Source organism: Streptopelia decaocto (assembly GCF_964273445.1).
Source record: "Streptopelia decaocto genome assembly, chromosome: 6".
In the NCBI taxonomy this organism is placed as follows: Eukaryota; Metazoa; Chordata; class Aves; order Columbiformes; family Columbidae; genus Streptopelia; species Streptopelia decaocto.
In genome coordinates this window covers 47914919-47940473 of record NC_138660.1, presented here as the reverse complement: position 1 = coordinate 47940473, position 25555 = coordinate 47914919, and the positions used below count along the sequence as shown (strand labels likewise).

The 25555-nt window shown below is 40.3% G+C and overlaps 2 protein-coding genes across 3 annotated transcripts in view; one reads left to right on the top strand and one right to left on the bottom strand.

The window, feature by feature from the left end:
- The window catches only part of G6PC2 (glucose-6-phosphatase catalytic subunit 2), a gene marked incomplete at its 5' end in the record, with an annotated part of 33909 nt that extends 19904 nt beyond the window's left edge, over window positions 1-14005 (top strand). The window contains 2 exons of one of the 2 annotated variants that reach the window (XM_082054968.1): window positions 5018-5087; window positions 13518-14005. In XM_082054968.1, the coding sequence (XP_081911094.1) occupies window positions 5018-5044 (27 nt within the window). In that variant the 3' untranslated portion in view covers window positions 5045-5087; window positions 13518-14005. Of the gene's footprint in view, window positions 1-5017; window positions 5088-8194; window positions 8252-13517 lie in introns of those variants that run through there. The other variant, XM_082054969.1, reaches the window with a different exon arrangement.
- Window positions 1-25555, bottom strand: part of ABCB11 (ATP binding cassette subfamily B member 11) — a gene marked incomplete at its 5' end in the record, with an annotated part of 39415 nt that overhangs the window by 3365 nt on the left and 10495 nt on the right. The window contains 17 exons of the mRNA XM_082054964.1: window positions 855-1011; window positions 1106-1347; window positions 3012-3215; window positions 5635-5796; window positions 5895-5999; window positions 9738-9899; window positions 11532-11667; window positions 12612-12690; window positions 13407-13608; window positions 13989-14159; window positions 15412-15615; window positions 16600-16725; window positions 17652-17762; window positions 19591-19704; window positions 21494-21668; window positions 22423-22547; window positions 24304-24475. Coding sequence (XP_081911090.1) covers window positions 855-1011; window positions 1106-1347; window positions 3012-3215; window positions 5635-5796; window positions 5895-5999; window positions 9738-9899; window positions 11532-11667; window positions 12612-12690; window positions 13407-13608; window positions 13989-14159; window positions 15412-15615; window positions 16600-16725; window positions 17652-17762; window positions 19591-19704; window positions 21494-21668; window positions 22423-22547; window positions 24304-24475 — 2647 coding nt within the window. The remainder of the gene's footprint in view (window positions 1-854; window positions 1012-1105; window positions 1348-3011; window positions 3216-5634; window positions 5797-5894; window positions 6000-9737; window positions 9900-11531; window positions 11668-12611; window positions 12691-13406; window positions 13609-13988; window positions 14160-15411; window positions 15616-16599; window positions 16726-17651; window positions 17763-19590; window positions 19705-21493; window positions 21669-22422; window positions 22548-24303; window positions 24476-25555) is intronic.

Sequence of the window (25555 nt, the reverse complement as noted above, 5' to 3'; positions counted from 1 at the left end):
ATACTGGAGTAGCTGTCCTAGAGATAAAGCCATTAGTCATAAAACTATTGCGCTGCTTATGCTTCCCCATACTGCGCTGGTCAGAGGCATCAATCGGGAAGAGGATTGCCTTGCAAGCGGGTAAGTTTTGTATTTTAATGTGGACACTGTGTAAATGTAAATTTGCTGATAGTCCATATATAAATGTGCAAAAACCTGGATTGGGTAAAAAAAAAAATAAATTGAACTTTGCAGCATTAATACATGAATTCAGGTCAATTTTCCCAGAACTCTTAAAAAACTCTTTTACAAAACACTGAAGGGAATGAAGAGACTTCATTTTCATGGTCTGAAGCAAAATACTTAATGTATTTAGTTTGTAACAGTTATTTAAAGTTTTTGTTTAATTCTGGAAAAATAAGTTAAATGAAACTTGAATTTTCTGGGACTGACTTGAGAATTCACCAAAACTTGAGCTTTTTTATTTTGTCTGACTCAGATGATTCGCCTCCTCATGAACACCCCGAACATTTTGATGTGAAAGGAAAAAAGCCTCCATTATAAGCCAGCGATAGGCAGGTTTGTGTGCGAACTGCAGAGCAGAAAGAACAAACATTCTCCTCTGAGTCAGCCAGACTGGCCCTGCTCCTGGTCACAGTTTTACCCTGACACATTCCTGATGGCCACACTTATGTTACTCTTGCTCTCTAGTACCGGCCTCACTGCTCCCAAAAGAGCAAAGGCAAGTAACAATTATACAACCAGCACAACCTTCCTGTAACACAGTGATCCTCATCAACTTGTAAACCATTAGTGCAACTTCAGTGCTTATATGGAGCTGGATAACGTCACCAATTACTCATCTCCACTCTTACCCATTTATCTCCTTTTTCACTGTAAACACTGATTTTTGGAAGACGGTCGACCAGTTGAAAAAAGCGTGCAGCAGATGTTTTGGCTTTGGCATAGTTTGGGGTATAGGAAGAAGCTCTTCCCAAAGCAGTTCCACTGGTCACAATAGCAGAGATGACCCTGCGGGAAGGGGGACACGGTCATTCTTGGGAAGTCACGGGGAACCTGCACTCTGCACCGAGACCAGGCTGGTCCTGGCGCGGGTCAGACTCACCTGAACACGAAGCTGTAATGGAGGCCTTCAGCGCTAACCAGAAACCCGCCGTATCTGTACGAGACAGCGTTGGCAACGAACACGATGCTCTGGGCAAAGCCAAAGCAGAGTCCGTAAACGTGTGCTTTTTTTATTGCGGCTTTATAGGGCATAACCAGATTCTTCTCAAAATTGCTGATGAACATTTTCTCTTTCCCTATCCCAGCTACAGTCCTGATATTAGAGAGGGCTTCACTGGAAATCTGGAGGAGAAACAAAACAAAAACAAAATAAAACAAAACGGAAGAAAGCAAGAAAGAAAGGGTAAAAGTTCGTAATTTTTCCTTGGAAAAGAGGAGTGTTCTCTTTCACAAGTGCATGATTCTTTCATGAACACGGGGTACTAACATCATATATAAATTAATTCAGATATGATACAGACTGACTCAAACATCAGCCAACCTAAAGAGAAACTTTCTACAAGCAATTGTCCGCTAACATCCTCCATAGCAATGCTCTGTCTGCTGCCCTACAGCCAACATACTGTAAGGACACTTTGGAAATCGGGTACATGCTCTCACTTGTGACTCCTTTCACATAATGTGAATAAGTGGGATGTTCACAAAAGCAAAAATGGCTTTAGGAACACTGTTATTATATTTCCTCGATTGAATGCATTTAATAATTAAAAATGTTTATTTAAATTATTTGTTTTACTGAATACCAATAGTCAGGAAAAGAGAAAGGATGCTATCCCCAACTTGTGCTTCATAAGTTAAAAGCACTTGAATTTACTACGTTTCCTCACGCTCCCTCTTTCTCATGTTTATGTCCAAAAAAAAGCCTGATGAGATGGCACATATAAATGGAGGGTGACACCTTGATTCCTCTAACATCAGTGACACAATTGCCAGGATTTTTACCTTATACAGAGACGAAGAATAAACAAATGCTTGCCTTTGTAAATAGAAAAATGCAACACAGGAAAGTATGAGTTAGTCCTTGTGATCTTTCTCTGAGTTGGAAACCTCTCTGGAGCCTTAATTAATGGTTGGCTATGCACTGTGTTTTGTTGCCAGTCAGAGTTCAAGTTTCTGTCCCAAAAAATAGTATTAGAGTTTCATCTATAGAAGTAAATTGACTGACTGATCCTAATTTCACCATACTTATCTCAAGTAATTTTATTAAGAAATTGGTTTTAAATGCCTGGACTTTGACAGTAGCTTCACAGTGTGACATTTTTCTTTGGGAAGCAATACTCATATGGCTTATGAATGTTCTCAGCATGGAGGAAGAGATCTGAATATAAATTTTTTCAAATATTCCTTCCAATTTCAGGGTTTTTTTTCCTGGCCAGAATTAAGGGTCAAATCTCTTGCATTGTCATATGCAAAGGAGCAGATAAGTAGGTGCTGTGAATGGGATTGTTCGGACTGTTCTTTTCCATGTTTAGCGTGGCTGATGAGCAATCCCTCTGGAAGAACTCAGAGTGTTTAGCATTTGGATGCAGTGCTGGTAAATAGATTAGAAAATAACACCAGACATAATCAATCATCCCCAAAACTGCTGAGTGCCCTTTTCATCCCAGCCTCTGGGGCATTCTGTTGAATAAAAGCTGATGCCCTGAGTAATTAGTGAAGTTTTTCTACTTGTCAGTTCCAAGACAGTATTTTGATTTATCACTTTTTGTAAATAGTTAAACTATTCTGAATGTGGGCAGTTGGTCAGGTCCTAATTCTTCCTTGAGTTCTGGAACTGAAGATTGTTCCTAACAGCACTCAATAGTGGCCCATAAATGTATGAAATATTCAAACTTATTTGCAAAACATTGCCAGTTTCATTACATTTGAATTACAGATGGTCCCAAATGCCCGATTTTTCAGCTACCCATGACTGCAAATATAAACTAGTTTTTAAATAACATTACCCGTCCAGTAGCTTCCAGCGCTTTCTTGTCCTGAGAGGCGAAGCCTGTCAGCATTTTAGCCTGCACAGCTCCAGATAAGGCCAAAAATGGCAAGAAACACAGTATAACTAAAGTGAGTTTCCAGCTGAAGTAGAAAGCAATGATCATGGCCACTCCAATGTTGGTAAAGGAATTGACAATCATTCCTATCTGTGATCCAGTTGCCTTCAAAGAAAAGAAACAGAGATGATTGGCTTGTACTCCAATAGTAACTTCAATAATCTTTAATACAATTTAGAGTTTTCTAAAGTTTTATAGGAAAATGTAATTAAAATATCATAAGGCACCAGGGGCTGCTGACTTCACTGGAATTTAACCACTTTGGATATACTATTTCCAATTACTTGTATCAAGAGGACTGCAAATGTCCAATATTCCTTTTATCCATCCAACTTTCCATTGTGAACTCAGAAAATCGTGTCTAACAATTGTGAGAAAGGTAATCTAACTGTTGACATTAGTTCCCTTGGTTCCCTGGGGAATCACTCATCTGAATACTCAGTTTAGCCCCTACATTTATCCATCTAGATTCAAATAATAAACAGAACCCTTTTGCAACTTAACAACAAAGTCTCAGCTGTGCCACAATCAATAAGAAACATCACTGAGGAAGGACAAATTAAAGTTGCATTTTTGCCTGTCTCTTTATTATGAGGAGCGGTTGAGGGAGCTGGGGCTGTTCAGCCTGGAGAAAAGGAGGCTGAGGGGAGACCTCATCGCTGTCTACAACTACCTGAAAGGAGGTCGTAGCATGGAGGGGGTTGGTCTCTTCTCCCAAGTTGCAAGTGATAGGACAAGGGGAAATGGCCTCAAGTTGTGCTGGGAGAGATTTAGATTGGAAATTAGGAAAAACTTCTTCACAGAAAGGGTTGTCAGGGACTGAAACAGGCTGCCCAGGGAAGTGCTGGAGTCACCATCCCTGCAGGTGTTTAAAAGGCGTTTAGATGAGGTTCTTAGGGACATGGTTTAGTGCTAGACTTAGGTTATGGTTGGACTCGGTGATCCTGCGGGTCTCTTCCAACTGAAATGATTCTATGATTAAGGAAGGGTTTTAAATATGCCTTTGACATCACCTTTATTGAATGCATTCATCTTCTCATATGTACTTCAAGAACACTATTCTTTGTTACAAACTTGATTTATTTACTCAAAAGTTATTTCCTTTCATGGCAGTAAACAGCAGCCGTGGATAGGAACTAGGCTGCTATGCGTTAGAAAAAAAAAAATACATTTGCTATCCTTGACCATTTTCAGTCAAATTCATTCACAGGATGTGACCTTGCAGCACAGAATGCTCATCATCTGCTCCTGCTCTGACCAGCAGTGACAGTGTGAAGTGCTCAGGGGTGGCCAGGGTAGAAGGTGCTCCTCCCAGATCTGCAACCCAATGGAACAGCCATGGGGCTGCTCTTAATGGGATCCTGCAGCTCTAACACCCCCCACACACTCCAAGATTCCACTTCTTACTCCTGTGCAGATGCAGACATTTTCAGAGCCCAGACACTCGCCTGCATCCTGTCACCTCAGCTGGCTCTGCAGCAGCAGCCGTTGGCTGCACTCTGTGCCAGGCAGTGAAGGGTGGAGGACACTGCTGCTCAGGTAGCTCTGGTGTTTCCCCACAGCTGTGGGTGGAATGGCTGTGCCCCGCTGCTCTACACATGCTTCGAACAAAGATGTCCCTTGGGAGGCTATTAAATGGTTCAGTCAGTGACTTACAAGTTTGTTTATTTCAATTACAATATACCCTGTAAGTGCCTGAAAGGGCTGAAGAGGTTTGCAGCTGGTTTCTCTGATTCTGTAGAAATTGCTGCTGATACGGGTTTGGGGAGCCTCTTCTCTCATTTGTCTTTTAAATTCTTAAAACTTCAATTAATACTTTTTAAAAACTAACCCACCATCTTCAGTCAAGTTGAAACAGGACAATTTTGTAACAAAGAAATCTGTATGTTTCCCCTCTTTGTTTCTAGAAAATTGCTTGCATTAGAGCCAAGTAAAATGGCATCTGACTCACTCCTACCAAAGCATCAATTCAGACAGGTCGGTACCTTTTATAGCTCAGCATAATTTAACTCTCATCCACTAAGGAACACAACACACGGAGTTAGTGGTTCACTTTCCCAAATAGTAAGTCACACTAAAACTGGCTGCCTAGTTCCCTGACCAGAGCCCCAGCCAGTACTGTAAACTCGTGTTTCAAGTAGACTGTCAGTCTAAATGAAAACTGTCACAACAAGTAAAATACCATGCTGAAAACTTGAAAACAGGATTAGTGAGGAATGTTGCTAAAATAGCAGTCTGATGTTTTTGAACTAAACAGTTAAGCATTGTGACAAAAAGCTAAATAATCTCCAGAAAAAAAAGAAATTTAAACTTTTGCACTAGATGCTCCCTCAGGTTCCACTAATGGTTCATATTTTATTGATTTTTGTGTTCTTTTTTCTGGTAATACAGGCAGGAATGATGGGCAGTAAATGGTGACCTTATTTGTGCTGGTTGCATGCTAGCTAATTTCTGTGACAATGTGCCAAAATAGGACTTCAATCAGTGCTTATAGTAAAAGAATTCTTAAGCTACCAAGTCTTACCCCTTGGACCTGAGAGGCATCTGTTGCAAGTCTTGTAGTCAAAGCACCAGGGCTGTTCTTCCGGTCATCGAACCACCCAATGTCTTGCCCCAGCATAGCCTGGAAACCAATTTTCCGTAGCCGTCTTGTAAGCAGCTCACCAGACTTGGCAAATGTGTATCCCTGGGGTGCATAAGAATAAATACAGATAATGCACAGAAAGAGATATGCACAGAGCAAGGGATCAGAAAGAAAATGTACCCATATTGGACTGCTATTACCTGTAGAAACTGTGTGAAAAACGAAATAATTCCAATCAAGACAAAGAGCAGGCAGACACCATTGATCTGGATTCTTTGTTCTTCTTCATCAAGAATGGAGAAGGTCTTTAAAAAAAAATGGGTGGCATCATGTTAGAAGTGTCAGTTTTGCTGCGTGTGAAGTTTATTCATTACTCCCTATTGCCAAGTGCAGAAGCCCACCCTAGAGCCAAAGCCAGGACACAGAGCTCTCCCTCAGCCCTTGCCAAGACCTGGTTCCTTGTTTTTCCTAAGGTGAGCCTGGGTACAACATAATGCTTTTTACTCCTGTTAAACAACAAGTTTATTATACTTGGTGTCTCCACATACTGCTACTACTTGTTGCCCATCCCTGTTTATAATACAATTAACAAATCATCCCCTAGTCTAAACAAGATCCAGTGTGATAATCAGTGAATAGTAATGAAAAAACAGCCTAGCAGCAAAGCAACAGTGCAGCAGCTCCCTCACTTCCTCTCTAATCTATGACAATTGCAACTTTATTGGGCCATAAAAAGTGGAGTCTGTGTAAACAATTATACCCTAGCATGACTCTCCTTGCACAACACTAACAGATTATCATCTTTATGAGTAGGATTCAGGAGAAACCTATGGTCTTTTGCTGAAGGAGTGTGAATACAAGCTATTCGCTTACTGAGAAAAAGCATTAATGCGTCAAGTAGAGTCCTTCCCATCCTTCCGTCTCCATGGTATTTCCTTTTATTGCTTGGTCTTAATATCTGCTCGTTTTCAACACCTGCCAGCATTACTTGCTGCTGCTGAAGTAGAGGTCCACATCTCAGTAGCCGTCCCTTAGCAATTCCTTTCAGTCAGAGCAGTTCATCTGTAGGTCAGTTAACCTACCTGAAGCTGTTAAACTACTTCTGCTGCTTTCAGGTATAAGCCACAGCTCATGTTTGTATTTCTCCACTAACCTCAAATTAATTCTGACTGGATTTCACAAGTAAAAATTACTATAAATTGACTAATCTCTCAACCTGTTGTCTGTAAGGCATTATTAAGAACAACTTGTGCATTTGACTCATATCAAAATCACCTTGAATTCTTCTAGGTAAGTATTTAACAGTAAAGAGAGAAGAAGGAATTTTAATTACAGCTGCAAAATATAAAAAAATCCACAAAAATAAGCTTAAGTACTAGTCTTACAAGCTCAACCCAAGCTATTTGCGTTTTGAAGTGAGCTATGTGTCAAAGTAACAGGGAAGAATTAGAGCATGAATCTGAGAAAAAGAAATTGCTGTTCTCTAGCGGGAATTCCACTTCAAGTATTTTAACTTTGTACATCCGTACCTTGGCAACAAAACAAATCCTACAAAATCCAAAATGATAGTATCAAAACGGCACTTAGCATTTCAAGCTAAGAGCTGTTCCAATGCCATGCTGTCTTATCAGTACCAAAGCATATTACTTCCTCGGGTTAATCTTTTCTACCAAAAAAAATCACTAGGTATGTTTCAATAAAAAGAAGAGATCTCTGTATTGCAAACAAAGGGTTTTTTTCCCCTTGCAAGTCTGTCCTGTAAAATTGAACTATCCCATTCTGCAGCTATCCTAACATGCTCAGCTGTGTATTTCACCTATGTCGTTGATTTAAAAAAATAACATGAATTACAGTAACATGTGGCATGGACAATAGCATGAGGTCTATAAAAGGAAAGAGTTGTTGCTGAGGTGTCCATGTTCAGATTATACAAGTTTCAACAGTTTTAGCATGGACTCTCTCTCATCTGCAGCCATGGGCTCCATGCCCAATAGCAGTGGGAGCACATCTTCCAGTTAAGTTTCACTGGAAAGGATCCATTTCCCATACTCTGAGACAGTTCCACAGTGGGAACCAAAGCACAGTAAGAAGAAACTACTGAGAAATTTGTTCCAAAGGTACACTTCTGATCTGAACTGATCAGAAGACATATGCAGTATTATCCAGTTCTTCATTCACTTTTTAGGATTAATTTCTGAGAACCTTCAAGGCAGCCTTTGCTAAATTTATCCTTTCATTTCATAGCTGTGGGGATTTTTTCCCTCACTTCCCCAGCATACTGGTCTCAAAGTACAAGCCCACATGTCTGTCACAACATCATCGCAGATATTCAGACAGCTTGGAAAGCAGATGCATATTCCATCTGCCTGACTGCCTTGGCACCAGGCAGAAATGTTTTAAATTTATTAATAATGAAACACAGATGCTGGACTTTGCTCATGTTCTTTATGGCTTGTTTTCTTCTTGCAACCTCTCTCCTTTGATGAACGGAAACCTTCAGAGAAGGAATTAATCCTTGGCAATGAAGGCATTTAGCATCTTGCAGGATGACATCTCCTGGTGTCTAGAAAACCTCTCTCAGAAGGAATCAAAGGTTAGATTCCAATCCGTAACATTCTGTGATTCTGTGTCATTCACTGCAGAATGCATGTAGCAGTGTCTCACCCGTTGTCTAGTGAAAGCCACAGTCCTTGGCATGAGGTTTAAACACGCAAAAAGTGTTTGGAGGTAGCACACCTATGGCTAGAAGGCCGAGCACATGGGCCAGGAGTCACTAAGCGAATCAACAGGGACAGCGACGTCTTTTGCTCTGCCCCTCCCTGGATCTTGGCTAGCAAATGTCAAGCTGCAAGTAAATGTGATTGAAAGTCTTGAGTAACTTCCCAGACAGAAATGTCTAAGGCAAAACACCCTCCTCAAAAAAAAAAAAACCCAGCAAAAAGTCAAGTTTTCCTTTGACAGGTTGCTGGCACTGCTATTAGGAGCATTTTCTCAGTTCTTTTCTAATCAGTAGCTCAGATGCTGGGGCATTCAGTCAGTCAGACTTTCGTGCCTGAAAGGTTTTGGATCTCCAGTACCTGGAGGAGTGTCTGCCCTTTAGGTCATATATTCTTTGTTACACATGTATGTACCTACAATGACCTAAACAAATAAGTGGGAATCACAAAACAAGTTTTATCCTATCTCAGGTGGGTACCCAAACCACAAGCGATAGTGGCATTCCCTTTTCCTCCCAGTAAAAGCGTCATTACTTTACCCAATAAGAACAGCATCAATAGAGAGGTTTTTCTCTAGCCTCTGAAAATTTAGGACACTTTCTTAGGCATTAGAGCCGTGCTGAATTTCTTCAGGCAGCCCACTCGTTTCCCACTAACTTGGCAGATGTTTCCTCAAAAAGCTGTTTTACAAAATGGGAAGAATCCTCTCTCTATTATGGGAAGTTTTCGAATGAAAAAACAATCATGGCTGAACTCTTGAAAAGTTTCAAGTGAGGCCATGGATTTTGATGGTAATGCATACTTTAGTAAATGATATACAATTATCTACCTCTCCCAGGGCATTCTGCAGGGACCAGGCAGCAAAGAGCTCCCTGAAATTTATGAACACAAAAGTGAAGTATTTTTTGCCTCCAATCCGAAGCTTTCTCCAAAGCTTGGCCAAGTCTGTGGAAGAAAATCCTGCAGGGAAAGACCTCTGCGTGTCTCTCTCTCCACTGTACCTGCACAAGGTACATCTTGACTCATCTAAAATAAACTGTATGCATCTATAGAAACCCACTCCCAGCAGTTCCTGGAAAGTGACAAGAGAGATAATGAAGAAGAAATGATAATGCTAACAAACCTACTCCTTCAAGAGCTCAAATGATAGTGTGATGACAGTGATATAAATATGTCTACTGAATAATTTTTTATAGGCAAGAAGGCTAATCCCATTTACTTGATGAGATCTGAAGATTTCCTCAAAACATGTCAAGCTTTGCATCATACATTCACTCCCCTCTGCTTCAGAGCTAAAATACACTTGAAAACGTTAGTGTAACATACCCCAAGAATCTGACTGAATAACAAAGCATAGAGTGGACTGACTGCTCCGTTCACAGCTGCTGCCAGAGATCCAAGCACCATGTATGGCCATTCAGAGGCATTGTACTTCAAAATTCTGGTAAATGGTACAGGCTTGACATCTTCCTCCACAACAGCGGATTCCTAAAAAAAAAAAAAAGGGTTGGATTTATGAAACAAATGCAGTCTCCCAGGGATGTTCTCCCTTGGACAGTGAGTTAAATTGCATAATCTGTTAAATGGCCATCTAGGGCCTAAACAGCTGCTCTAGTTTTGCACAGGAAGGGGCAGTGATGGGTCTTGGCTGCTGTCTGGAGCTCTTGTGGGCATAGGGAGTCACAAGAGGGTTACATAACCGATTACCTTTACTGTCTGTGGAGAAAAAGAGAAATATTAATGCCTTGTGCAGCTCTACTTATTCTAACTTAAGAGGTAAATTATGACCCATTTCAGATTTTCTGCTGCTGAAACTTAAGCTGTTCTCTTTTTGCTGCCTCCAGATGAGGTGTGATGCAACATCTTCCTCACAAACATCTTTTTGTGTCACTCACGGAATCTTGTTAAATATTATTTTAAAAAGTATTGTGGGTGAACACAGTGATCAGACTCTGCATCAAATTAGCAGGTATGCTATGTAATTAAAACAAGGGAGGTCTCAGTGGTAGCTGGAGTCAGGCTTTATACATGCTAATTATGCCTCCCTTCTGTGAAACAACCTCAGACTACATACTGAGTTCCCATAATTATTCCCAGGAAGAGCAGAATATTCATCATCAAATTACAACTTGCCCTGCAGTTTAATTTGTACAGAGTTTTTGTAATACACAATATGCTGAGCCCTGCTCATCTCCCTCAGTTCATATGGCTAGAAATGCCCAAAATGGACATTTGTCACAGACTGAAAAATAGAATGGCTCAAACATTGTGGCAAAAACAGTTCATCCAGCGACAGGAGATGGGACATCTCTAGTAGCAGGAGATGACACATTCGTGAGAAGGTGGATTGCGATTGACATATCAACGGCAAGCTAACAAGCCACAGACCAAGGCCACCTGGCTGATACAGGAGGTGGGAGATGTGTTGGAGAGCATGTAGGCCCAGTATGACACAAAGGGAAAAGCTGAGACCCTTCAAGATGGCCTGAGACCTTTCAGGTCTTTTGCAAGCACCCCCTCAGTAACACCTGCACAAAAGACCAAAGATTACGCAAGCACACAACCCAGAGGACTATAAAGGCCCACCTTGTACAAGCACTGGTGGTGCACGCCCACCATCCCGAGGACCACTCTGCCCACCAGTCTTGCCACATGAACTGAACAAGACATCAGGGGATGTCACACATCACTGGATTGGAGACTATGAACGCCATCATACATAAAGTGGAGCCATAAGGATTGTGAAATCTTTCTCTCTTTTCTTTTTTTCCTATACTTCTTTTGCTTTCTTTTTTATAAGTAATATAGTAACATAAGATTTACAGCTCCACGTGTACCACAAACCTTTTATGTTTACCACTTGAACCTACAATAATATAAATCCTTCTGCCACCAAATCATTTGCCAATCGGGCCAAGCTGCAAAATAAAAGCCTTTTGTTTACGGACCTTAAGTATTGTGTATACTGTTTCCCAACAGTATAAGTTTAAGTAAAGGATCGATCCAAGAAGATGTATCTGCCCACAACAACTGTAATAGAGGCATGTATCTACAGGTTATCATTACCAAGTAATATAACCTGTTTGGCTAAAAACTGAATAACAAACTATTGGACCTGACCTCTTTTGCCTGTCCATCATCTTCTTCATAAGAAGCCATCAGATACATAGACTCTGCATGATCTCCTGCAACGGATAATGGAGGGTCAGGGACCACATTAGAGAGCTGAGATCTGGAGCGCTGCCGAAGTGAAGCTCTGTAAAGAGGACAGAAATGGTCTGTTCTTCACAGCTCAATAACACAATATTTGCTTGCAAAGCAGGTGCAGTTCTCATATGAACTAAATCAGGATTCACTGAAGCAAATCACAGGAATCTCACAGACCTTTTCGTTCGTTTTCTATGTTCTCTCAGCTTCTCAAGAAGATAATATCCCACAAGGACAAATACTTTTCAAAATCATATTGCACCCCCACCACTCAGATGTTGTCTTATATGTACTCTGCACTTGTATTTGTTAAGCAAAATTCTGGTGTGTCCTACTCTATTTGCACAAGCTGTTAAGACAGCAGGTCAATTCACCATTATGACTATCAAGTAATTCAGTCCAGCAAAACAGGATACTGAAACAATCCACCACTATCCCCGACAAAACCTAACCCTGTAATGTAGGAGACATATTCACTTGCATGTCTGACATGAGCTTGCCTGAAAGAAATAAGTGTCTAGCTATAAGACAGTCTGGCTCGTAAAATGCTTTAACTTTCATCGAGTAGAATCCATAATGAAATGTCCTTGTACATTGCATTGATTTCTCCAGCAATTGCACAGCAAGTCATTCTTCAAGTGACTAGACTGAAGGTGCATTAGGTAATACAAATATATGGCTGTATGGCAGTAATATTAAGAATGGAACATTAACACAGTAGAACCAGAACTAGAGAGAAAATACTATGGATAGAAAGGGGAGTAAAAGTAAGAGTCTTGCTATTTATCCATGAGCCTTCAATCAGTAATGTATTACCCATGCTATTTCTTTCCAAGTGAGCTCTGTCTTTGTAAAATGCTTGGAGCCCTTCCACTCTTTTTCATGCAACATACAGAGAAGCAATTCATTAGCACTATTGGGATTTTGGAATAGTGGGTTGAAGTATAGAGATCTGGAAACATATTAAGATTTACAATCATTTTTAAGACTCACCGCAAACTGGCCCGATAGCTTCCTCTGCTGAATGACTGGACTTTCTCAAGATTTGGCTCAAGCACGTTATTTTCTGCTGCTGTAAAATATAGTTTATAGAGCTCTTCAGTTTGTGCTAAAACTGCATACTATCTAAGTCCACTGTCCCTCTGCAAAAAAGTGCAGTGTCTCCAAGTCATAACTGGAATTCTTTGTAGAATGTAAGAAATATGATACAACCTTTCTACTCAGCCTACACGTACCATAAATTTTATATTTGTATTTGACATGATGAAGTTAACTGAATATTAATCCAAGGACCATCTCACTTGGGATGTGACTGTTAAAGGCTGTTTCCCTGTTTTAGCGCTGTAATTGCTCTCTTAAGATAATCGTATCTAAGATATCCACAAAAATACAACAGCTCATTCTATTACACCTCTATTTCCAGAAGCTTTTATTCAAATCTGCCTCCAGTAAAACAAATAGGGTGGTTTCAGCATACTCTGTAATTTGCTTGCATTTCAAATGCAGCAGGACCAGACTGTCAGCACTAAATGGAGCCATAAAGTGACAGGTATTGCAGGTCAGGATTAATGTTTCAGGGCAGATCTATATTAGGAAGGTCATTAAGTGCATATGCAGAAAAACACTTTGGCCAGGGCTATCGGGGTGTTACTTCTATGAATGTTAAAACTCAGTCATAAAAGTGGAATAAGAAAAGAAGCAGCAACTAGCTCTCATTAAAAAAAAAAAAAAAAAATCTGCATTCTGTGGAATTTCATGTCATTTTATAAAAGAAAACAAAATGCTTACTTTCCGTTGCTTCTCTGCTAAGTGTTGTGTCTCCTTTGCTTTGCAAGGTCACCAACATGAAATAAACCCCTTTCCTCTTCAAGAGTTCCTCATGAGTTCCTCTCTCCACAGCCCTTCCATGTTCAAACCCAACGATGACATCGGCAGCTTTGATGGCTGACAGGCGGTGAGCTATCGAGATTGCTGTGCGGCCAAGGCGAGCCTGCCAGGGAACAACAACAGCCCCATTCCCAGCAAACAGAAATGCTTGGAACCAGCACTATGTAATCTAAAGCTTGGTCAAATCAACAGGAGTCATCCTAGTTGTTTCAGCTGACTCTGACTTGAACTCCATCCATAGCCCATAGATGAGCTTCTGTTTTGAGCAACAGGAACAATGGGAGCTATGGATTTCTGTTAATGTCCCAGCATAAGAAAAAATCTATTCACTGTCACTAATACTAAGGTTCTACTTGCGCATATGAAACAGCTATTAAAAAAAGCTTCTCACTGCTTTGTGGCAATTCTGCAGGACCCTCCGCAGAATGCATTAAAAATAATTTCTGCCCCTTTAAGTCTTATTTATGCTATGCTATAGCAAACCTTATGAAGCGCTTCTTGGACTGTTGCTTCACTTTCATTATCAAGTGCTGACGTAGCCATATCCAGTAGCAGGATTTTCGGGTTTCGCACAAGAGCTCGAGCGATAGCTATCCTCTGTTTTTGACCTCCACTCATCTGGCTTCCACCCTCTCCAACGTGAGTGTCAAATTGCTGTGTGAAGGAAAAAAAATGAAAATTAAACAAATAACAAAAGGGTCTGTTATGCTTCTGGTGAAGACATTGGTAAAAATGTCTCTCAGATTTGTCCTGGGAGTAGACTTTAAAAATATATCATCTTTGAAAGACAAAAAATTGTTAGTGTAACAGATTCAAAGGAGAGCTGATGAAATAACTTCATGATGAACAACATCATTTTGCCTATACTGAGGTTCCAACCCCAAGACAAAAGCATGTACTGATGAAAAAGTGAAATGTTCTGATTTGGCTCAAAATGACTATATCAGCAAAAGCTGGAATGGAGAGGAAACACCTGCCCATTCTCCATCAGATGACTCGCCAGCAAACTTTTCACAGAGCTGGACTTGTCTGCTGATGGCTTGTGACTCATGAACACTGTGTCTGTGACTCAGGGACATCATACTCTGGTGGCATTGGGTTCAGGTAGACAACACATACAGCCTATCATCTCGAGAGCCAGGATAATTATATTCACCTAAAGCCAAATCTTGTTTAGTCCTTCATTTCCAGGAGGGGCATTTACACAGTTTTTCTATGAATAGTTTCCTGGAAGCCTGGAAGTGCACAGATGGAGGATAAAAAGTACGTACTGACATTAGTTAATGGTACTTGAAACCTGTCAATCAGATTCACTGCTGTAATTTATGCCTTTGAGAAGCTATTAGGCAAAATAACATTCTAGAAAAGTAAACAGCCCAGTAGTATGAAATGTGGGCTTTGTAAGGAGGATAACATAGGACTGATCAAAGCCCTGTCATCCTGAGGGAAGGAACCAGGGAAGAGGGAACCTCCAAGTAACTTATAGAGCTCGTAGAAGGAAAGGAGGTTATGAGGATCAGTACAGACTGCTCAAAAACGTATGCTGGCTAGTGAGAGTCTGGGCTCTGAATTGCTTTTGGTCTGAGCAGAAACACATCTCCATAGCATGAAAAATACATATTTAAAAATCATGTTATGATTATTACCATGATATTGTATGTTGTGCATATGATTCCTGAGGAACTAATTCTTCTTGGTTTGTGGGGGTTTGGTTTGTTTTTTAACTTGGTGACATATATGTAGTAAGACCTAATTAACTTTAGTCAAAGGAAAGGTTGCTGCTTACTATCTGTATCAATCTTCTGCCCTTCCACCTGAGCACAAATGGCTGCACGAAGGGAGGGACGAAAGGATTCTCTATTTTTTTTATCAAATTCTGCCAAACATTTTACAAGGTTCAGCGTACCTGCGGCAAATCCATGATGAAATTGTAAGCATTGGCCTGTTTGGCTGCTTTGATTATGTCTTCCATGGTGGCCTCATCCCGACCATAGCGAATGTTCTCTGCAATCGTGGTGGCAAACAGCACTGGCTCTTGCTCAACAATACCAATCTGTGAGCGTAGCCACTGGATATTGAGGGAACGAATGTCATGGCCATCCAGGGTAATCTACAGAAGCAAATTAAAACACGGACAAAAATAAAGTCAGGGACATTATCACTTACAGTTCAGAGACAAAGAAAGACACAATGGAAATGAAAGGCCTGTGATACTGCGTTTGAGTGATCAGTGTAAAAAACAGCTTTCAGACATAAATAATACAATGCAGTGGCAGTAGTGTATGCTCGTTCTTGGGCCTAGGTGTTGTGCCCTTTGATTTAATTTCCCAATACCTCTTTTTGCTTGGCCTCAGAAGTAAAACCAGGTGGAAAGTAACCATCAAAATTATGATTATATGTTTACAATGGATTGGTTCTTTGTCTTTTATACATTCAAATACAAGTCACCATGTATGTGCTTTGTGCCAACTAGGATCACGCAAATGGAATGAGGCTGTTAATAGATGTAATTTATATTCTTAGCCAATTCATTATTAAATGATAATTACATATACCAGGGCAATATTATAGGTTAATCACATAATCACAGAATGGTTGGTGTTGGTAGGGACCTCTGGAGATCACCTAGTCCAACCCACCTGCTAAAGCAGGGTCACCCAGAGTAGACTGCAGAGGAATGTGTCCAAGAGGGTTTAATGTTCAATACTGTGTTTTCCAGAATGGAAAATGATTTGTCACTCCTGAATTATTGTATCTATAGGTAAAGTTTTTACTCAAAGTAGCACTGAGTTTTTATTTTCTCCTAACAGTTTTTCTCTTTCACATAATTATTTTTTATAAGACTGTTCAGGATTCCTCTGAAATGTACAAGAGGGTATTTCAGAATAAAATAAAATAAAATAAAATAAAATAAAATAAAATAAAATAAAATAAAATAAAATAAAATAAAATAATAAAATAAAATAAAATAAAATAAAATAAAATAAAATAAAATAAAAAGTTAGCTGTCTTCCTTCCCACCTTGGAGAAGAAACCATGACATTCTGTCATGTCCCTAAGGCTAGAGAAACACATTCTAGGCTGGTACACTCACCATGCCATCAGTGGGGTCATAGAAACGCTGAATGAGCTGTATTGTTGTACTTTTTCCAGCTCCACTAGCTCCGACAAAAGCTGTTGTCTCCCCTGCTTTAAGAACCATACTAAGGTTATCCAAAATCTAGAGAGGAAAAAAAAAAAAGAAACAGCATCTACCCATTAAAATTCTCTCATAGTCATACAACAGGTATATTCTGTATCTTAAAAGGAAGATTCAAAGTAATTTCATGAAATTCAGCAAAATATTACGAAGAGGAAAAAGAAACCCAAATATTTTACATTGTTTGAACAGCTTATAAACACAGAGCACTGTTTTCCATGATGGACACAGATTTTGATCTTTGTTTCTTCCTGTTGTTCATCATCAAGAATTAGTCAAGTTAACACCACTGGAGAACTTGGCAATAAATCCTCTTTAAAGAACACTGTACAGGTATTATAAATGCCTGTTAAAGCATAAACATTAAGTAAGTAACAGTGAAATTATGTAGAAAAATCTGATGCTTCATATTCCTCTGTCTTTAGAAGAAATAGCACTCATTTGCTTGTCCAACAATATGCTTTTCCAAGGAAAATTTGTTAATTCAAACACAGTAGTAGTGAAATAATGGGGTATACAGTCAGTGCTCCTGTACCTTTCCCTAGCATTTTAGTGGGTCACATGACACACCCCCAGGGTAATGGAAGTGTTTTATTAAATCTCCCGCACCATTCAGCTCATTACTTTGTGTCCTATTCTAGCACATGTTGATACAAGTGCATAACTGACTGTAAGAAAAGCTGCATGCAGGTAATTTTGTCTGAAATTACTACAAGTTTAAGTTCAGCAGCAAGGAATATGTATGGCAAAGGATATGTCAGAATGGTAAAATAAGCAGAATGGCAAGTAGAAGAACCCTTTAACAGAATTATTTTGTCTACTTTTAAACAGAGCATCTGGGATTCTGGAAAACAAACTCTACTGAAAATCTATAAATTGCTGGCAGAACCAGGGTATTTTGATTGTTTACAGTAATTGTGTTCACAGAATGAATGATGAATAATTACCTTTACATCTGGTCTGGAGGGATAATGGAATGTTACATTATGAAATTCAATTTCACCTCGTACTTTATCCAGCTTGTAGCCATCTTCTGACATGCAATCAATGACAGGTTTCTAGGATAGAATTTATTTTGTTATTTATTTGCTGTTAAACAACCAACGCTGTTGCAGTAGATAAATATTCTAAATATCCTACAAAGCCATGGCACTTCTGTTTGAACAGCACTTGGCTGTGCGGAGCCAGCAGGAGGCTCTGCCCCGGGGACATGGAACTGAAGCCAAAGTGACAGGGGAGTTGTCAGTGGTGGGTAGTATGGGCAAGACGAATGCACCCTCTTGTCATTTGAGGCTTCCTGCAATTACCACAGTCAACCATTTAGCTAGTTTTTGCTGGACCAGCATTGCTGACTGAGGCATTTTTGACTAAGTTAATTTAACCAGTTACTCAGGAATAAAATCATGCTATGTAAACATTCTCCTACAGCACTGAACCACCAATTCATTGCTGAAGATCTGCATGCTTCACCACTTTGCATTTAAAACATCCATCCTTGTTCAGCCAGTCCTAAGAGCTGGAATCCTGATTTGAAGTTTTCCCATAAAGTGCTTTGGGTCACACAAACTTTTGGCCAGGTCTAACAGATTGAAGGGAGTTTTAATATGAGAAATGTATATGTTCTCAGATGTTAAGAACAGCTAAAAGATTGCTTCCTTTTTAGGAATATGTCTTACTTAAATTCAGATACTAAGCTATGAAGCAAAGTTTCACTGATCCTGTGAATCGGAACCTCAGCATGGCTATAAGCTTAGTGCCAGAAATAAAGCTGTACGAGGGCAGGGCTGTGCTTTTACTGTCTAATCACAAATCTACAAATGCTGCAAGCAGATGGATCTAATTTTGTCACCCTTTCTCTAGACAGATGAAGTCTTGCTTTAGTTTGCTTTTTTTTTTTTTTTTTACCCTAAGGTTATCTGGCTCAGCCTTATCTTGAATTTTGTGATTAATTCTTACTGTTGCAACTCTTTGTGCTTTTTGAATTTTTCTCTACAAAACATTTCCCCCATTTAAGTCTTTTTTCAGTGTGTTTTAGAGCTTTAGCTCAAAGAGTGCATTTATAAGGCATATGTGTTATTTTTGTTACAGAACATTGAAGGGTTACTAAAAGGTCCATTAGTATCACCACAGCCCCTCTAGCATTCTTTATATACCCTTATGTGTTCTGTACAAGACAAGCACATTTTAATGTGTTGACACAACTTTTAGCACAGTAAAGGTTGTCAATGCCCAGAGATACTACGTGCTGCTAAGAAATCAGCAGCATTTTGCCAGTCACTAAATTTATACAGATATAGAAAGGGATGCTCATCAATAAATGCCAGTTGCTCTTTCTCATACAACCTTATTTCAAATATCTATCTGTCTAGATAATATTGTGATTTAACATTTATGACTGCTGTGTGACCAGTGCCTATGCTAATTTGGTCTCATTTTAACTCAGGGTTAACTCATTTTAACTCTGTGACAGATGACAGAATCCACCTTTGCCACTAATGCCAATAAAGCCACATCTTGTGATGCCACCTGGAGGCTGGGAGCTAGATGCTTGCCGCAAGTTTGGCTGCAAGGTGACTGTTACTGCCTGCCTGTACACTTTCCAGGAGGCAGCACCTGTCGGTAACTGTACATAGGAGAAATGGGAGTAAAATACAGCAGTAGCAGGGATAAAACTTCATTATTCAGTAACAGGCCACTTAAGACATCTGTTCAACACCCTCTCTGAGCCCGTGTGCACACCACTAGACCTTTCTATTGCACAGTCAATTTTTCTTTAATTGCACTCATTTTTCCTCATTTGCACAGCAGATAAAGCTACTGCTGCTTGGGGCTTTTTAGATTATTTTTCCACTACAAAGTGACACAGCTTAGAAATGCATTACTTACTTTATCTATTGTCTCAAAAACATTTGCTGCAGCACCACGGCCAGTGGCAAAGGCTTCCAGACAGGGAGATGCTTGGCCAAGATTTAAAGCTCCTACTAAAATGCCAAAGAAAACCTGAAGAAGTGGAAAAATATTTTAACAAAACATGACAACACATTTTTATTACACTTTAGAGCTTAGACAGGCAAATCAAACCACAGTGGCTTAATGACTTCTTGTGCACCAGCTGAGCTGCAAGGACTCACTGTATGAGCATAATTAGCCCACAAGCTAAGAAGCAATCAAGGACTCAGCTAGCCTTTTGAATACAGCACAAACCCTAGTCAGGATAAATGGGCAAGCTGTATAAGGAAACACTACTGTTGAGAAAGACAAAAAGTACACAGGCCTCAGTTCTCCCTTGCACCGTAGTGGTGTTTACTGAGAATAACCCCATGGCTAAAGTGGAAGAATCTACTGTGAACATACTGTGCACTACAAACATCAACACTGTGATGTATAGATCATGCCATAAGTTCATACTCAGCTTTACTCCAAACTAATTTTCTTGTGTGAATGAGTCCCCAAAGCAAGTAGGTTATATGCATGTCAGAATCCATCATGAACAGAAGGAAGCAGGTTCTGTACATCTCATAGGAGAAAAAGGAAATGCAACACTTAGTGTGTCTCAGTGAAGTAGGGCTGGTGCATGACAGTTTTTCAGCGAGCAGAAAAATAATGTTTAAATGTTTTGTATCTACAAAACCTCCCTTCTTCCCCCCTCCCCCTGCCAGAGTAGGAGTGTATGATAGAAAACATGAAGTACAAGAAAAATGACTGGAAAATGAGAGGAAGAGGAACATAAGGGAGAATGTCTCCATTGACAGCTACAATTTTTCAGCTCCAGGGTAGTTTCCCTCCCCTGCTTGCCGTTTGTCATTTGAAGGCACTGAACTATAGTTACCATGTGCAAGGCAAGGAAATTGCTCACTTTGTTTTTCAAAGCACTACCTTGTATCAACTGCTGGTGTCAAGAGCAGTTGCAAATTATTTCCTTTGAGGGACATCATCCCTGAACAGAAGGACTTGATTTTACAATGTTCCTGGAGTAATTTACTAAGCTTCATTTAGCAGGGAGTTTCGTACTGCATGCTGCTGGTGGTTGGGTGTTCTCATAGTGTGCAACAGGGAGAGAAGGAGCAAAAATAGATGTCTCATCAGAACACGCAGGATTTACCAAGGTTCAGGAAAAATTTACTCTGGGTCTGGACTGGAGTCTGCCATTTGGGCAGTCTTGGCTTAAAGCAAATAACCAAAATATCTGTAGATGTTAGTTTTATTGCATTTAGGTCATCAGTGTCTAAAGCACCTACTGTGCAGAAGTGGATGCATGAGTGCCATGCAGGTTAGTATGTTTTTTTGTATACAACTGCAGAAGCCACAGCCATGTGTGTTTATATCAGCATATATGTTTACCTGTTCTTTGTCATCTATAGAGCTTGGTGGGCAATTAACAACAGAAAATTGTGATTCAAAGTAACAGAAACTGTTCCTGAGACAGGTTAGATTTGATCAAACTTTCTTTGCTTAGGTTTCTCTTTATCACAACGGAGTTTCTTATCATAAAGTTCCAATATCCCAGAAGCCACATGCTGACCCACACAATGGGAAAGCTAGTTTCAAGCCTCTGTCAATTATGTAGCAGGCTCTCAAATGGAAGCCTCTCTGATCGCAATAGGCAGCATTCCAAATCTTTAAAATAAACAATTGTTTTTTAATCTTATCCAATTGTGTCATATACTGAGTATTGATCTTTAAAACTGTTTGTTGCCATGAAGCCACCAGATACAAGAACAAATATGTGTTCCAGAATTAACGTTTTAAGAAACAGTCCAGAAAAGTTGCATCAAACTAAAATGGGTACCTGCAGAAGAGTGCCAGGTGAATACTCTTCTTCTTCAAGGACAAGTTTAGAGCCGTACCAAAAGGCTAATGCATAACACAGGAAAATTATAAGCCACATGTAACCAGTGAATGCTCCCATTATTATTCCTTTTCGAATTCCCCAGTGCTGAGCAAACACCAGATTCTTATCATATCTGTAGAAAGAGAGAAAAATAAAAGGGGATGAAATGAAATTGACAGAAAATTCAAAATGAGGAAAGACCAACAAAACGAGGCATGTTCAAAGACTGGCTGTGCTATAGTTAACAGAAGGTCCATGTAAGGTTGATACCTCTCACTGTGAAGTGAGAGATCACTGCTGAAACCAGTAATGCTCCCAGATCATTAAATCCTTGTATATTCTAGTGTAATAAGTACAAGAAAAGCCACACTCACTGCAGACACCTCACCATGGGGTTTGGCGTTTTAGCAGAGTGACAAAAGATTTGAGAATACGGCCAACACTTCAGAGGACATCCTGCAGCCTTGTTATGTTTTACACAAATTTAAGAGAAATTTGCAGCTTAATATTGTCATCATCATTATATCTTGCTAGAACTAGTTCTCCTACTTGGCTTGAAAGTATCCAAAGTTTTCAGATGTGCTGCAAAAGTAATAGACAATGTTTAGGGGAAATTTGACAGCACGTTCCTACAAGCGGAAATGACTTGAAGACAGCATTGGTGATGTTTTATTTCACTGATTAACTGAATTATGAAACTGGTTTTGTGTATGTAATGTTATTTGAAACCTAAATTTCTGTAACGTACATGGATACAATTCTCAAAGCTAACAGATGGTTGTTGTTGTAGAATTTGGAAATTAATTTCCATGACTCTGAAGTACATTACAGAGTTATGTTGCTACAGGAAAAAGAAACCAAAGACCTTACAATTTGTCCAAACAAACCTTTCAACTTCTTTCTTCTCTCCACCAAAAGCAGCCACTGTTCTGATGGATGAGAGCACTTCATCAGCCACAGCTCCAGCTTTCGCATAAGCCATTAATTCTCGGCCTGTTAGTTTTGCCACAGCCTACAAAAGCATAAGAAGTGCTGGTTTCACCTGAACTGTGAGTGCAGACAAGGACAGGAGTAAGCAGTGCTGGCTGTCACACTGTGCTGTCTCCTCTGCATGAGGTCACCTCCTCTGCTCCAAGCAGGCTTTTATAAGGTATGCTGCACACTTGAAGACTTGTATTAGGGCATATACCTCTGTAGCATATGTTGTGCAGAACAGTTATCCCCTTGGCCAACAGCTCTGCTAAGTAGCTAAAACAGCAGAAAGCAGCTGACAACAACTGCTTTCCCTCTCTCACTGCTGCTAACTGGGCTTAAGCAGACTGCAGACAGAGGGTTTGGGCATGGCAGGACGAAGGGTGAGCTTAAGCAGCAAGAGCAGCCCTTTAGCCACTGTGGCAGAGCCCAGCTTCAGGAAGAAGAGATACTAGTACTGATGGGGAAGGATGGAAACAGATGTTGCCCACAACTGTGCTTTGTTTCTTGGGCTGGCAGCAAACAGGTCCCTACACAGCAGCCCAGAGCACACTGGATGTCAAAAGCTTACCTAGGCTCAAAAAAATGCCCAAATTAATGGAAGCAAATGTAGTCATGTACAATTCCACACAAAGATACCTCATCAACTTAGGAATTACATATCACTAGAAATTGTAAAGTGTCGTTATTTTCTTTCTCTCTTCAAATATCATGTCCCAGGCATCTATTAGCCACTTTCGGAGACAGGAAAACAGGATAGATTGACCTTGAGTCTTTTTTCATGATGGTAAAAAACAAAGACTTGGGCTGGAAAGGCTTGTAAGGAGGAAACATTTAACAGTGAGTGTGTGAAATGAAAGAGATGGGGACAGAGGAATAAGAATAGAAAAGGGGAAAACTACAAGCATGAAGGGGAATGAGCTCAGAAAGACATTGCAAATGAAGGAGAGAGGCATTTGGGGGTTTATTTCATTCCCTGCCAGGATTCTGCTTTTCCACGTCACCGTGAGTCATTATTCATGTCATCCACTAGCAACCAGTACAAGGTGGAAAGGAGAGCACAGGAAGACAAGAAATTAGTCAGAGTTATATTACAGGTTTTATAGCAAAATGATAGCAACCTGTTCTTGATGTGAAAGAAGCGAGACTGACAAAGGGCTGAACTCAACCAAAGAGCAAAGTGTGGGGGAGTGCAGAGGAGGAGCAGGAGCTGCCCAGCCCTGATGGGTGTGGGAGAGGAGGTGAGAGGGCAGAGGATCCTGCAGTTTCACTCTTCACTGTCCTTCCTCTGCACAGTGAGAGGCAGTTTGTAGAGTACGATGGAGAGGCAGAACAGGAACAACTAGGAGAGTATACAGCAGCTGCCAGAAGCAGGGACAGCTTGAGGTAAGTTTGAGTAGTTGTTTTCAACTATTTTAAATCTCTAAAAGCCCCTGATCAACATACAGATATCAAGCACAGTGTCTAGTAACCTTCTCAACTGGGTCTGTAGTAGTAAAGAGAAGGTGTAAGGCCAGGTTCTGATCTCAGCAACCATAATATCCACCCACAGGACCCAACAGAAGGTATGCTTATGCTCCAGTCTTAGAAGCAGGATATACTATTCTGGGAATCAGAATAAGCAAAGTGGGAGCAGCGCCTGCCTCGCTGCAGCCCCTGTGCTGATGTGACCACAGTCTGCCTGTCTTGACTTTAAAGGGATGTAATAACCTTCTCTTCCACCAAGCCTCCCAGCTCTATGGCATGACCTTCCCAGCTCCTCATACTTCAACACAAACTGCTCACAATTCACTTACCAAACCATAGACAGCTGCTCCGACCCCAAGCAGAGGGCTGACTGCAATGATAACCAAGGTCAGTTTCCAGCCACTGACAAATCCCAGTAGGAATCCACATACAAAGGTGGTTAAGCGCTGGATAAAAATTGCTACTTGGTCAGCAATAGCCTCATTAATTTTGTTAACATCACTGGAAAAAACAAAACAAAACAAAACAAAAATAAAACCATAATATTGGTGAGCATATCTTCTGTTTGTATGGCAGGTCTTGGCCACATTTGGGTTAGTTGCTTTCCCTTGGAGAGGGTTCTGTCTCACCCCTATTCTTTCTACCATCACCCCTTCCAAACCTGGGCTACAGTGAGAAAACCTGGTGCCTTTGCAACGGCAGAAGGCTTTTATGCATGGATACTGCACAGAACACATTGTCTTTTCCCAGGAAGTGGTCCTGCCAGAAGACATTTGCTAGCTGGTTCTTACTACTGTGTCCCAGCTGATTCAAAGGATGGGGCAGAGACATCCCAACTGGATGCAGCTATCCCATAAAGGAAAAGCAGTAGAACTTATATGGCATTCCTCCCATCACGGATACTGGGAATGCACCATACCACGCTGCTGAGGGGCAAGGAAAAGGGTGGAGGGTTGCAACTCTCTTCTTCTTCCATCTTCCACCATCTCCCTGCTCCTTCTCCACTCTATCAGGTAGTTTGTTCTCTAAATGAGAGTGGAAAAACTGAGGAGGGCTACTTTATCACTGGAGGCAGTGGGAAAATTTGACAGCTCTGTCACACGGGGGACAGTGGTGCAGTGGTTAACATCACCTGGACCTCTAGGCAGCTGCAGAGTTCATTTGTTCTCTATTACGCATTGTCAACACAGAAAAAATATCTTAAAGAAAAACAGTCATTATAGTTCTGCTGCTCTGGGCTACTACCTTGCTCCTGACATTAGAAGAACTGGGAACTGCCAGAATAAGTAGGAGCAAGTGTTGTTGCATTTTAAAGTGCAAAGTTGTTAGCTTATTGATATATCGAGTGAAATTACAGTCCAGATTGAAAAATTCAAGAGTGTTTGGTTGAAGAACTTGTTTATATTTCTTCTGGAGAATGTTTTTTGCAGTCAGAAAGCTTTTTGTAGGCACAGAACAATGTTGTTTGAAGAAATGGGGAACTGTTATTTATTAGACAGATACGTGCTCAGATCCTACTTTTTGTCAGAGAAATTGTTAACAGTGACTTACACTTGGCATTTATTCTTCATAAAAAGAACA